This window comes from Haemaphysalis longicornis, unplaced genomic scaffold, assembly GCF_048455015.1.
Source record: "Haemaphysalis longicornis isolate Haplotype H1 unplaced genomic scaffold, Haemaphysalis longicornis Haplotype H1 scaffold_12, whole genome shotgun sequence".
NCBI classification, from domain to species: domain Eukaryota; kingdom Metazoa; phylum Arthropoda; class Arachnida; order Ixodida; family Ixodidae; genus Haemaphysalis; species Haemaphysalis longicornis.
In genome coordinates this window covers 55,555,961-55,570,444 of record NW_027526225.1, presented here as the reverse complement: position 1 = coordinate 55,570,444, position 14,484 = coordinate 55,555,961, and the positions used below count along the sequence as shown (strand labels likewise).

The 14,484-nt window shown below is 42.2% G+C and overlaps 1 protein-coding gene across 1 annotated transcript in view; it reads right to left on the bottom strand.

Moving 5' to 3' along the window:
* The window catches only part of Ptp69d (Protein tyrosine phosphatase 69D), a 240,169-nt gene that overhangs the window by 10,560 nt on the left and 215,125 nt on the right, over positions 1-14,484 (bottom strand). The window contains exons 13-23 of the mRNA XM_077692251.1: positions 13,124-13,235; positions 11,718-11,749; positions 9,380-9,492; positions 7,787-7,877; positions 7,589-7,665; positions 6,427-6,561; positions 4,940-5,068; positions 4,331-4,485; positions 1,425-1,560; positions 1,028-1,177; positions 215-308 (exon numbers count right to left, since the gene is read on the bottom strand). Coding sequence (XP_077548377.1) covers positions 215-308; positions 1,028-1,177; positions 1,425-1,560; positions 4,331-4,485; positions 4,940-5,068; positions 6,427-6,561; positions 7,589-7,665; positions 7,787-7,877; positions 9,380-9,492; positions 11,718-11,749; positions 13,124-13,235 — 1,224 coding nt within the window. The remainder of the gene's footprint in view (positions 1-214; positions 309-1,027; positions 1,178-1,424; positions 1,561-4,330; positions 4,486-4,939; positions 5,069-6,426; positions 6,562-7,588; positions 7,666-7,786; positions 7,878-9,379; positions 9,493-11,717; positions 11,750-13,123; positions 13,236-14,484) is intronic.

Sequence of the window (14,484 nt, the reverse complement as noted above, 5' to 3'; positions counted from 1 at the left end):
TAGCAAATGCTGAAATTTTCCCAGAGGCATTTTGTATGTCCTTGAATCCAGAAATACAGCTAAGCCAATTTGGCTTCAAAACTTTACGGCAGAGCATTTTAGCCACAGATCTGTCCCTGCAGATTACAAAATGTCCGAGTGGCATAAATACTAGGCTGTAGAGAGACGTTAATGTTAAACAGAATTTCTCACTTATGGACAACACAGAACTTACATGGTACAATGAAGTCGTATCTATTTTTCGTCACATTCATATCCATCATTCCAACACAGCACGTCTTGGGGTCTTCAATGACGTCACCCAGTTTCTGTCGGAGGAGAAAATAAGTGAACAGAAACGCTTTAGATATGGCCGGGAAAAATGTACACGAAAAAAAAAGCACAATATTTGTTGTCACACTGACAGCGACCGAAACAAGCCAGTAAACAAGCAGTCTTTTTAAAATTGTAAAAGATGCTACAGCGCGAAATAAAACCCGGACACAGAAAGATGACGGGACGACCGCTGACTTCCAACTACATTTAATACGATGAACCTTGCACCTTTTATACACATTCTTCGTGTTAACATTACTACGAAAAATTCTAAACTCTAGTATTACACCACCATATCAACACGCGTTCAATGCACTTGGCACAATCTATACAAACAACAAATCACGTCATGCCCAAAGTGCAGCACGTGTTCGAAAGGAAATCTACCTCTTTTTTTGACAACGCAATAGACGCCCGGGCTTACACATTTACTACCAGAATTTCGTGCGCTTCAATAATTCCTCGAGTAGTTTGACTCCCGCTTCTTCCTATCACCTCGCACACTTCAAACTGAGGTTTGCATCCGCAAGATTTGCAATGCGTGGCCAAGAACCCATCGCTTCCTTTTTTGACATTGTTGTCGTGCTCCCTCAATCGGTCATTCGTCCCGTCGTCTTTCTGTGTCCGTGTTTTATTTCGCGCTGTAGCATCTTTTACAATAAACTACCAACTCGCCAAACAGTACACTTTGTTAAGCTTTTTAAAATGTTACCTCAAACTCCAGAACCATCCCCGATTTCTCGGAGTTGCCCAGCTTCTCCTTGAGCTGGAGGTAGTGGTCTCTGAGATGCTGGATCTCGATCTCCGTGTCTCCAAACTGGGCGTGCTCCAGAAGGGCGCGGTAGATGAAAATGTACTGCTTCTGCAAAGAGACCACAGGGAAGAAAAGGAGTGGCGGTTAGAACATCACCTAGGGAATTCTCCCCAGGTTCCCTAGGGAGACTTGCACCCTCGCCTTTGTTGTCTCAACTCACCCCACATTAACGGCACGACGATTCTTTTTTTTTATGGGAGACATAAAGCTAAAGGGCTATAATATGGGAGACAGTAGGGAGCAGGTACATATGTCACTTCAAGTCGAATTTGTAGCCGAGTCAGGCCTGGCTTACCAGAGACTGCACCAGGAAGTTGCGCTGCTTCCTTAGGGCGGCCACACAACTGAAGATGTCCACTTCCTCTGTCTTCTCCAGCTCTTCCAGCAACGAGTCGATGGCCACAAAGGTTCCTGTCCTTCCCACACCAGCGCTGCACGCAGAAAAGAACAGCAAAAAGCTGACAAGGCATCCCCCCTTTCTTTTGTAAAGCACGCATATTGAAGACACGTAAAAAGTTAAAAACATAAACACAACATTAGAAAAGTAATGAGAAGGCACTTCTTCAGAAGTGAAAAATGTTCTGCAAATATGCAATTATGATCGGGCATTCTATAATGCCCATGATCTGCATAAATAGAATCAATTACTTTTGTCTTGGTGGCAAAAACACTTCTACAATGTAACCTCATTAAACGGTACTGTGTAAAATCCTTATATGGTGTCACTGGTCAGAACCAGCTTTACTTTTGTCTTGGTGGCAAAAACACTTCTACAATGTAACCTCATTAAACGGTACTGTGTAAAATCCTTATATGGTGTCACTGGTCAGAACCAGCTTTCGAGCGTTGGTTGAGGGCATGACATGGCTACTTTCTAACCTGAACTATAGACTAGTTAAGTGGGTACGTGCAAACGATGTTTGAGTGTAATTGGCATGCTTGTAATAAGTGTACCCTAACTGCAGAACTATTGTAAACAGACACAACCAGACTATGAATGCCCCCATTCTTAGGCACAGAAATACCAAGCAGGCTGCCTCAGAGAAGACACAATGAACCACACATAGTCCAACTACGATTTTTTGCAACAGATGTGGTGACGATAGTGTTTGTTAATACCCTAAATGACCTGACCCAAGCACACCAAAAACATGTTCTTCACAAATCGGCAAAGAGCGAAGGAACTGAGCGGCCTCTCTAGCACGGTCAGGTTCCTCCTCCTTTCCACAAAGGTTTCCAGCCTGAAGTTTTAAACCTTCCTCCTAAGGGCACCAAGTTTTCTTGTTTGACCTGCCATAGTCCTGTTTTTTTCTGTTTGGACCGAATCAAGGACGTTGATTTTTGGGTGGTATGGAGAGATGTCCAACGCACATTAAATGCAACAGCATTTGTGGGAAAGTCCTCCCCTCTCTCCATGCAGCTGCATCACTGAAACCTTCTGGGAGTGGTTGAAACACCAGAGATAGTGAAGGCAATTACTATCCGAGGGGGGGGCAGGTGATTGCCTTTATCAGCTCACTCATCTCATGTCAGTGGGAAGCCGGATGCAATGCCACTATTTCTAAAAACCTGGGTCTTTATCACACTCTTTGTCTTAAGCCTCTCTAACGTCACGCTGGGATGAAATAAATGCTCTGTTGAAAAAGGCTCATGTTGTGCTTTTGGTGTTGCGTAGTGACACTAGTGAAGAGGACGGCCAGAAATTTCAAACATGTAAGCACTTCTATGTGGACTTAATAAAGAAGTCTCTCTGTCCATATGTCACATCTTGACCGCATAACAAAATGCTATAGCGAAAGGTCCTAGGGCCTTTATACTGTTCTCCGACGGCAGAATAAGTGAAATGAGCCGTGGCAGATGGTGAATAACTGATCTATTTACATGATGTCAGCCATGAGTGAGAGTTAGCGCAAGCTAAGAGCTGCACACAGTTTTGTGTTCTTTGAAGATGGGAGTCCACGGCAGCGCGTTCCACTGTCAACTTCCCGTTACAATATTTTCTTCATACAAGACCCCTTACACGGTAGCTGACCGATTTTTTGGACCTGGAGAAAATTAGTCCGAATAAAAGAACAGTCCAAAAAATTCGCGAGTGGCAAAAAAGTTGCGCTAACAGGCACATTTAAGGCAAGACAATCATTGTGATGGCTTGCACAGTGCACAAGTGATGGGGTGAATTCCGTGTACCACAATCACCACAGTGGCTACCAAACAATGTAAAAAAGCAACGTGAACGACGCATGACACAGGACAAACCTGATAGGCAGCATCACTTGGTGCTTCAAAAATGTTGTAAAAAAAAAACAAAAAAAAAAAAGAAGGCCACGTATGACCCGTTTCGGCTTTTGAGATTGCTTCCACCGCAGACTGCATGGAAAATTATGGTCTCCAAGATCAAAGTCTGTTACCCCGGCAAGACTCAAGCCAATCGTCATCCAATCCAAACCTAGTCAGGTGGGTTAAGATTCAAAATTGCGTCGTCCTGTAGTTGCACCGTGGCTCTGTCGCAGAAAATTTTGTCCGGAAAATTAAACTTTTAGCTTTATTTTGTTTGAAATATCCATTGTTCATATACATTACTTTTATGGGAAAACTGGCGGTTGCTCAGGAAAGTCCGGAATATCCAGCAAGTCTGAATTTTTGGAGTCCAAAAAAACGGGGTCCAAGAAAATGTCTTCCTAGTATGGCATTTGTGTACAGCAGTGAAGCCGACTTTAATTAAGAAGGCTTTATGTACACAGCGATTTCTTTAGGCATACATGGGGTCTTATTAAATACTTGTCAATGCTTGAATGTGGGTTAATTGGGTGGAGCAATGAAACATGGTAAAAACAGCGCAGCTACAGACAGCATGCAAAGGAAGAAAGATCCAGGTCTAGCGCTAGCCCTGTGTCTTTCTTCCTTAGCGTACTGTCTGTAGGTGTGCTGTTTCTACCATGTTTAACTCGTCTTATTAAAACATTTGTTACTGGCCCTACTGTCTTCATGGATTCTTATGAAAACAGTGTGTACTGCCCTCAAAACATGCCTTCACAGCAATGCATTTGTGTACAATAATGAAGCCGACTCCACAGGCAGTCAGCGCATACCAGAGCGGCATATGCTTACAGATAACCAGGCAATTCCCACTAGGGAGTACTACTATCTGCAAATTTTTTGATGTTTTTCCCCCCAATTCCCGAGAGGGGAGTTGTAGTGTACCTGCAGTGGACGAGTAGGGGCCCCCGGTCGGAGACGTAGTGCTCGTTCACGCGCTTGATGAAGCGCAGCAGCCACGAGGGCTGCTCAGGGGCCAGGAAGTCCTTCCACATGGTGAAGTGGAATTGCAGCACCTCCCGCTCCTCCGTGATGCCCTCCTGGTGGGGGGAGGAACAATGGAGGGGACAGTTTGGGCCACTCACTGGCAAAAGGATGCCTGACAGGCAAGGCTGTTGCATTTCTCATCCTTAGCTTTTTTGTAATTTTTGATGAGGCAGTTTACATCCATCAGATTTCTTTTTTTTTATGAGTATCTGTCTGTAGAGACTGCCCCTCCCCTCAATCCAAGATTGGGGCTCGAAGAAATGAAAGAATTTCGAGTGAACTTCTATGATAAAATGCAGAGGGTAATTACACAATCTTTGTGCCTAATAAAGCATTAAAAAGGTGTGAATGCATCGTGAATTGTTTACTGGTTAGTTAACGTTCAAACAAAACAACACACATTCGACCGAGCTTCCATCATGGCTTCCTCAAATTAGCTAGTTAGCTAGGACTGATGCAACCAACGAGACAAAGTGACAAATGCGCACTTCAAATAATGGTGCTTACCTCCGTATGTTCCACAAAGAAACGGCGAACAACGTAGTCTGAATATCTCTTCGCCGTGACGACCCTGACGGTGTACTGCTTCTCGATTTCCTTGATGCCCTCGTCAGACCAATACTGGGCACACTTCACCTGTTTTTCACAAAGCGAAAAAACGAGCACATGTAAATTCACGCAGAGCACCCACGGCTCATTTATTCTTGTTTAGTAAAGTTTGATGTCGGGCTAGTTGGTGTAACATGGTTTTGAAGGTACGTTGCACTTGCTGTGAACACAGAGACGTGCACGAGAAAAAAAATGTAGACTTTCACAAGAAGACGGCGCTCATGAAAGTCTACATGAAAGTCTACGTTTCACTCGTGAAAGTCTACGTTTTTTTCCCGTGCCCGTCTCTGTGTTCACAGCAAGCGCAACGTACCCTCAAAAACTATTCTTGTTTGTATTTAAGATTTAATACTTGGTAGTGAGTATGAAACACTGCAACACAAAAATTGGGATGCAGCTGAAACAGGGAAAACAATCAGTTTTCTGGCCTGATAAGCACAGTGCTGAGCTTTTTCAGATAACCTTCAGAAATGTGTATGGTCTTGCAAGATTACGGTTGAATTACCCGTTCTTGGTGCAGTTTTTGCTCTAGATAAGCTTTCCCGAGTGCACTGGTGGTAAGATTTATGCACTGGCAAATAATCCTCCATCAAGGGCGCTGATAGAAAAGTCTGTTTGTGAATAATACTGTATAATACTGTCGAGCCTGCTTATAACAAACACACTGGGAAACGTAAATAAGTTTGTTATATTTGTTTTTCGTTATATCTGAACATAATATATATGTATAAATATGGTAACGGGAAATGTAGGCTTGTTCGTTGTAGCCGGGATCTCGTTAAAACTGGGTTTTCTATAAGAGGTCTATACTGTACTGACAATAATACTCACAATAATACTGCAAGTCAGGTGAATTGGTGCACACCATACTTAGAAGAAAAGAAAAAGTGCAGAAAAATGGGACAGCAGTGAAGAAGTTGACAGACAACAGCTAGCGTTGCTGTCTGCCTGCATATTTGTTACTGTCCTCTACATTTGTGCTTTTTAGCTGTTTATTTGTTTCCTTAAAGTGTCTAGTCCTGAGGTATACTGCAGGCCAACCGCCTATGATGAAAAAAGTGATATACACCTTGTTTCATGGGCATTGAAGGGATCGAACGCCATCTAACTTGTGGTGATGGTCATCACATGTAATTTCACTCTCGCTGCATCTCAAGAGCACTATTTTTAATGACCATGATCTCATTCGAAGCACCCCTCACTCAGTAAACATCACCAGGCATCCACTCAAGCAGAAGTCATTAGATTTCATGCCTAAGTTGCCGAACACATTAACCTCTGATCTTGCAAAACCAGCTCACAGGAATAGAAATATTAACAGAACAACAAATGCTAGCACCACAATCAACACAAGGTGTGTGGATAAGGAAACCGTAGAGTCTTACCTTGCCATTTTCCTCGATTCCCGTCAACATGACTATGACAGAGACACGGTGTTCCCAGATCATCCTCCAAAAGTCCGTCACAGTCCGATCCAGCGGACCCTGAGCACAGATGAAGGTCTTCTTGCCACCAAAGCCCTGTAGGAATAGAGAAACCCGTGACTGCTTAGACACACAAAGTGTCACCGATTACAATCGGCACAGCAGCCATTTGCCTGACCACCTTTATCCGGTTGTTCGTTCCACTGCGTCATATGAAACGGGATTCCTGTTAAGGATGAACTAAATTAATACTTCTGTCAAACCAGTCTAGCTAAATGTCTTTCTGCTTTAATCAGTTTGTGCTAATTTCAAATTACAGAAATCATTTAGTCGGTAGTAGTGTGAAAGAAAATTTTAGAAATCTTGCCGACTATGCATGCCGACTCTATTTTCAGTTGAGTTGTATGAATATAAGAAACTTTGAGTACTTCACAAACAGTGTTTCCTATTAGATACGATTTTGTAGCATTGCTTTGCGATTTCAAGGATTCGTATTTCGAATATCCAGTATATTAATGAATCATAGAAGAATATAAGTTTGCTCTGCTGCATGACCCATGCACTTGGGTGAGCTTTTCCGCATAACGCCACAGCTGTACAAGAAGACACACACAAACAGTGTGTGGAGTAACCTCGTGATAACCTCGTGAGAAAAGTGGAAAGCCATTTGTACCTAGAATTTATAAACCAAATAAACTCTGTCCATCACTTCCTCACCTACAATATTCACTTCCTCACCTACAATTCTACAACCATGAATCGTTCGACTTAAAATTTTTCTTGCATGCGAGCGATTTGGTTTGAACTGGTTTAGCAGTAACCAAAAGCTACCAAAACAGGGCATGCTATATGTAGAAAAGTAGTAAAAACGTATTAGCTGCACCAACAGATTCTTGCCTACCTGCTGGTGTTCCCTACGAATAAAAGGATGCGGAAGGTCGATTCCTTGCTGATGAGAGTCTACAAACCGTGCAGGTGCCAATTTTTAATAATCACTGTTGCATGCTGGGCCGGACACTAGCATCCGGCCTTTACGCCTTTCTGAGGTCACAATAACTTCATTCACCCGTGTCGACCAACCATTTCGTCTCAAACCTTTGAAGCATCGACGCGCTAGACTTACCTCGACGAAATTTGCATTGATGTAATCAGAGCTGGGAATGCCGTCAATAGGAGACAGCTTCACTCTCGTTTGATCAACTGCGAAAATACAGAGAAACCCAAAAAACGCGTGAGCGGCAGTTTGCACCGGCAAAGTTGGTCTATCATCATGTGCTTTGCACATGTAACATCACTGTGTTAAAGCCACCGCTCAACTCACAGGCCTTGATGTCCGGGTACCGATTCTTGTGCATGTTCTCAGGGGCGTCAGATGCGTGCGTTGTCCTGTCTTTGAACTTTTCGGGAAGCATCTGCCAAGGATATCAAGCACATGGAAACGACACTGTGGGTGAGAAGTCTTTCACGTAACACATGCTTCCCCTTCTTAAGTGTCACTTTCTTCTTTTTTAAAACACGCCAGCACTTCCATTTGTGCGGCATGACATCATGGCTAGACAAGATAAAAACAATGGTGAGGAACTTTGTTCATCTCCACAGACCAAGTCAGATGGTGAGGGCAGAGTCAGGTGAACAAGCTCAACTAGGTTTTGTTACTCCACTCTGGAAAATAAAGCTCTGCACTGGACAGGTCACACATGCTGCACTGCACTTCATGTGAGTGGAGCTGTCTTTTAAAGCTCATTTTGAAATCACCAACGCTTAGTGAAGTCAATTTTAGGGCTCAGCCCTTTGGCAGCCATCTCTGGGCTGAGCCGTGTTGTCGACGTAAGAGAGTGAAGGATGGCAGGGCCGGCGAGTGAAAGAAAAAGCGAACAATGAAAGAAAGCAAAGGAGGAGAGTGTTGCGAAATTGGGAGGGGAGGGCGGTTCGCCGTGGCGGCGCAAGCGCTCTCCGAAAGTGTGCGATGGGAAAGGGGGCAGTATGCTGTGCCTGCACGAGGCGCTCGACAGCGCTACGCTTGGCAAAAAACGTGATGGGGGCGTGCGCGTGACGATGGTGTGCGTTCCCTGTCTAAGACGCCGGTCGCAGTCTCTTCCTGAGACGCACTTCACGCCACCGAAGCAGAAGCTCATCATCGCTGCCGTCGAGAGAATCCACGAGTGAGTGCTGCCTCAGCGCACTGCTGCTGCGCCCAAATATCGCATTAGGGAGTATCGTTATCACCAGCCATTCTTTTTCTCTAGTTTCAGATAAAAAACTATCAGAAAGGAGGTGGTTTGATTAGAACTGAAGGCTATACTAGCATTTTTCATTTCCTTAAACCAGTTTCTCAAAAAACAAAAACAGTTTTTCAGTAAGTTTCTTTAGAAAACAAAGTGTAGTATATACTTCAGCCAAACTGCACTACAAACATGATAAAAACACAACAAAAGAAAAATGTGATATAGTACTATCAGCTGATGGTCACTTATTGCATCATGCTAGAGCAGCCAAGATTTTATTTCGAAGGGGCAGGTTCACTTATCATGAAGACAGGTATGCATATAGTGACAGTTACAGACCTTGTAATGTCTGCGAGGGTTTTTGGATGGGTGGGGGAAGGAAACAGGCAGCATTTGGTGACCACAATCTCGTTACGAAAGCATTCTCCTCCAAGGGAAAAATCACGGTCGTAATTGTATGGCTAACCCGTTCCCACAGTCAACCTGAACCATATGACTAACTTGTATGACATGGCCAATCATGTGGCCAAAATGTCAACTTTTACCTCAAATTCACTCTGACAGAGGAGGTTGCTGTCACACTAGTGTCCATCCCATATCATATGACTAAATATGAGTAACCCGTATTATATGACCAACTCGTACGACATGGCCAACCCATATCATACGGCCAAAACATCAACCCGTACCTCGAATTCACTCTGAAAGAGGAGGTCGCTGTCACAGTGCCGCTTGACAAAGGCTGTTGGCAGGTTGTCCGCTGAGATGGGAATCGTGTTGGGAGAGTTCACAAAGCTTCCCCCTGAAACGACGATGCCACATTTGAATGCTTTTTCCAGAGACTTTCTTTCTTGCCAAACACTCATGTTGATTATTGGGTCTTGACGCACCATACGCTCGACGACGGACAAAGAAAATATTTTCTCAATTTGTCTGTGTGGCATTCCAAATCACCCTTTTCAAACATTGCATGCAAAGTCGGCATGCCAAGACTTTCATGCTATTAATACATGCATTAGGTATTTGCGCTAGAGCATGAGGACGTGCTGTGTGCAGCAGAAAGGAAATAGAATGAAGTAGTGATGTAGAAGATTAAATGGATACTTTCTTTTAGCCAAGATATGTAACACAACAGTTAATGCATGGTTACAAATGAGATGAATGAAATAATCGGAAACTTTTCAGTGACAGCAGGTTTTTGGCCATGCAAAGCGGTGCGTGCACTAATAAGGACCCCACAACAGCGCTACAGTCTTGAAGTCATAATGTTTCAAAGTAGAAGAGGTTTACCGCTTACCTACCATGCCGAATAGTATACCAGTTTAAAAATATATGTGCAGAGTACAACTTAAATGGTAAATAACAAGTGATTGTTGTTGAAACAGCATGCTGCACACTTCTTTTGTTATTAGTGGTATCGTGATTTTGGAACAGTACCAGGAATTAACAGTGGAACAAGCAATATATGTAGTGTACAAAGATTTTGCAGTAGTGGTTACATCGAAAAGGTTCCTTTTAACACGAACTTGGCTAATTAATAAAATAATTGGTTAATTATTAAGATAATTCTGAGAAGTCAGACAAGTGGTTATAGATTAATTGAATTAATCGCAAGTGAAATGTGGTTCAAGTCTGTCGGTTCAAAGGAATTCGCTTATGTACTTCACCAAACACTTTTGCAACAACCTCCTAAAGCTACATCCAATTCTGTGGAGCCTAAGAGTGTGAATGGAATAACATATCCCTGAGTACATTTAGTTAAAATAAAACTGCTGCGATTCTGTGAAAATTCAGAAAAGAAAAATGGACAGATGATGTTTTAGGCAACATAAAGCTTTGCAAAGATGGAACAGATGATAAGTCAATAATGGTTTCCTTGCACTCACACATTAAAGATAATTTGTTGAGGCAGCAAAAGTATTTTTGCTTCAATGGTCACCATAAATTTTAGAATTTTTCTCGTACAGCTGTTGAATTCCTTATTCCATTCCAGCGTATCATTTAAACCTATTCAACAGTCCATTTCGGGCAATGCTTTGTGTAAGCCAAACAGAGTTTCACAGATCTATTGAGCTCATCTTAACAAGCTCGTATTTCATATTTGAAGCTTATAAATTTAAAGGTTGTACAGTGAGAGAGCCCCGTTTGCAGAAAACAAGAAAAGAGACAGCTGTACACAGTGAGATTTACCCAGACAAGGAAAGTTGTTTGCTAGGTAGAAAGCCTTTATGGTGAAAACGGTTAGTAAAATGACCATGCATTGTAAACATGCAGTGATTAGTAATTATTAGGACAATAATAAAAAAACTTTACTTTCTTAAAAGTACATCTAGTAGCAGTATCAAGAACAAAATCGAAGGAATGCGTCAGTAAAAAGGAATGCCCCAGTCTTTGCTGACAGCAACAATAACCAAAAAAGCCATTGTGATCCTTGCATCATTACCAGATTGGTAGATCACGGCCGGTAAATCATCCACAGCATTTGACTTATTTGACCGTAATACAATTCACTTAAAAGAGTGCTATTAAACCTGTGAAAATATTACCTTGCGCGATAACTGCACCCTTAAATATTCAGTCTGCCAGATAACAAAATGTATACATGAACATGATGATCAGTATTTAAAATATAGCCTCATAAGGCAGCGTTACCAAATATAATTACAGTATATTAGATATTACTTATTATGCTCGTTCCTTCAGAAACATTTCTTCAAAACACACTAAAGGCTGTTCTTTAATAGAATTGTAGAATGGAATTGTAGAACAGAATTGTAGAATAGAATCGTAGAATTGTAGGAATAGAATTGTAGACACTGCATACAAAAAAAGAAAAGAAACACGTGCAGCATGCAAAAAAGCCAAAGCCAAAACCAAAGCCAAAGTCACAGCCACAGCCACAGCCAACGTCACCTAGAGTAGCGAGAGCATGCTTAGCAAGGAGCGTGTGTTCACTTTTTGCCCGGGGCACATGGCCATTCTTCTGAATGGTTCTCCGAAGAAAAGCCGTCAGACCGAGCCTCTCACCTTGGTCCTCATACAGGTGGCCATTTTTCTTCCTGCAAAAAAAAAAAATAAAAAAAGTGAATTTGTGAATTCATAGGGTAAGCTTAGCGTTCAAGTGCGAATGAATTATTTTAAGACAGCAAGAAAGAAAGGTGATTTTGCCAGCTTTCTGGCAGAAAAAAATTACCTTGCCAGCTTTCTGACAGTTGCACGCACGCGGTAGGCTTTCATATTGAATTCTTTATGGCCTATCAACTTTGGCATGGCCTAGAAACTTTTTGCTAAGACTGCACACACGAAAGAAGTCTGGCTTTTCGCACAACACACATGTGCATTCAAACAGTGAGTTGTTTCTGTTCACGCACATATTTGGTATTAACTAAAAGATTAGCTGTAAACCCGGACTTCATTCATAATGCAGCTAAAGTTATATCCTATCCACATAATAACAATGATGATGATCATCATCATAATTGTCCTGCTGATACCTGCCCACTACAGCATAAAAGTGCCTCTTCCCTAGCCTTCAAACCATTCCTACTTGCCCCCCAAATTTTACTTTTCTTCTAACTTGCCCCTAATTTTACTTTTTTCATACCTCCACCGAGCGTCCTATTCTTCCTAACTTCTCATCTACATAGTTTGTTCATTCCCTAATCCATGATGCTCGTGTTCTGTCCCTAAGCCCCACACCTATCACCTTTCATCCTCTGGCTATTACTTCAAACGTGCACAAAGTCATAGTTCATGCACTGCGACTTCAGCGATTATTAGGCACAAGAATCAAGACAACTGTGCATTAGGTACGGCCCCACAAAAATGCACATTGAACACTTGTTCTCTGCTCTTTCTATAGACCAAAAAAATAAAAGGCCTTGTTGGCTATGCAGAGAAATGCATCACAGCAATACTGGTCGAGTGCTAAAGGGCCCATGAAGACAAGTTTAGTTCATTAAAAAGCCTGCTTTGTACCGGTAACAATGCTACCAATTTTGTCACAAACTTCAAACAAACAAACAATGGAGATACTAAAAAAAACATGCGAAGCAGTGGCAACTCCCGAGCCACTTTCCGGCAACATTTATATGACGTCAAAGAATGGCCGCCGACCTAAAGAACCGCGAAGATACAGGAATGGGCAAATGTAGTGGAGCCTCCAGTTTAGTTTGATTCCATCACTTGAACGCTAACGTGCAGTTAACGCAGCTGATAAAAATGTTAGTGCCGGCGTACGAAGGCGTACGGCGTCACTGTAGCACGAAATTTAAAAGTTTTTCAATACTTCTTGCGTTTTTTCTCTCACAGAAAGTCTTTCGTGGCTGCAATGGAGCTGAGTGAGGTACTGAATCCTATTTTCTTCAAAATAAACAAAGCTGGATTTTGTCTTCACGGCCCGTAGACAAGCAATATTGAGATAGAATCCTCACTTCATGATGCATACAATGATGACCATCATCAGAGCCACCAGAACGAGGCCGCAGATGACCCCGAACACAATGGCAGCAGGACTTTCCGCTGTGATGTGATTGCGGTCTGTGCCTGCAGGGATAGGAAGGAGGAGATAGGTCATGCACAGTATCACATTATGGTGACCACATGGAAACATTTAGCACAGGCTGGACACCTTTTCTGAGAGAACAATCACCACATGACAAGTGTTAGTGTTTTCTGTTTTATCTACAATGACTATATTTACACTGACAGATAAACGTCTTTGAAACAAGACGGTTAAGGGGGGAGGTGGGGATCGGAGCAAACTTTTTTATTTTTTGACATAGAGTAATGAAATTTGGTAGGCGCATTGGAAAACACTCCAAATGGTGAATTTTGAAATTTAAGAATGATACCTTCAGTAGTTTTTGTGTTACAGAGATGTACATGTTGCCCGCTCGTGGAAAGCCTACCAAGGTTTTGACATATGGTAGGAAGTTCAGAATACTTTTGAATTGTAGTCAAAAGAATACTACAGGGTATGACATTCTTCGAATTTTTTTTACACCCTTCATTTTTTTTACAGAAAACATTATTTTCACCTGTACCCAGTAGTATACAGCTGACTTGGCCGTAAATGTCACTTAAAAAAATATCTAGGCCCTAAAATGAAAATCCGAGAATGTCATACCCTGCAGAACTCTTCAAGGATTGAAATCAAACAAACAGTGTCAAAATCCGCCTAGTGGTTGCCATGCTATCCTTTCCACGAGCGACGAAGAACTCGTAAAACGCACTTTTGAGAAAACGGCTCTTGAAGTTTACGAAGACTTCACGATTTTTCAAACTGCACCAGCAGCATAGTCCTTGCTGGCCTTGCTTGGGGACAACCTCAAAGACCTTTGCCCTTTGATTTGGTGAATCTGGGAGGCCTTCCTGGCCAATTGAAGGTTTTCATGTACAGGCCTTCAGATGGCAGAAGCACCAGTTTTACACCTAGTGTACCACAAAGTTCGCTATGGGCTAATAGGGTACCTATACTTTACTTGATGTATGCCTAATGCATAGCTGTCTCCAAAATGAAAAGTAAGGCATGGTTTCGTTTTATATTAATATTCCAGCAGACTTTCAGCAGATTTCTGGGTATCATAACATTGCCAAAGCTACAGCTTAGTACATGGAGCTGTTCGGTGTCAAAAAGTTATATCTGGGCATCACAAGCATAAGATGAGCTATTTGAAAGCAGAGTATAGTTTTTTTACACATTTACAACATTGATTATTATTAGCATACCATGCTCTTCACCTTCAGGAGAATCAATCATTGCAAAATAGACAACAGAATTGCAAACATTGCG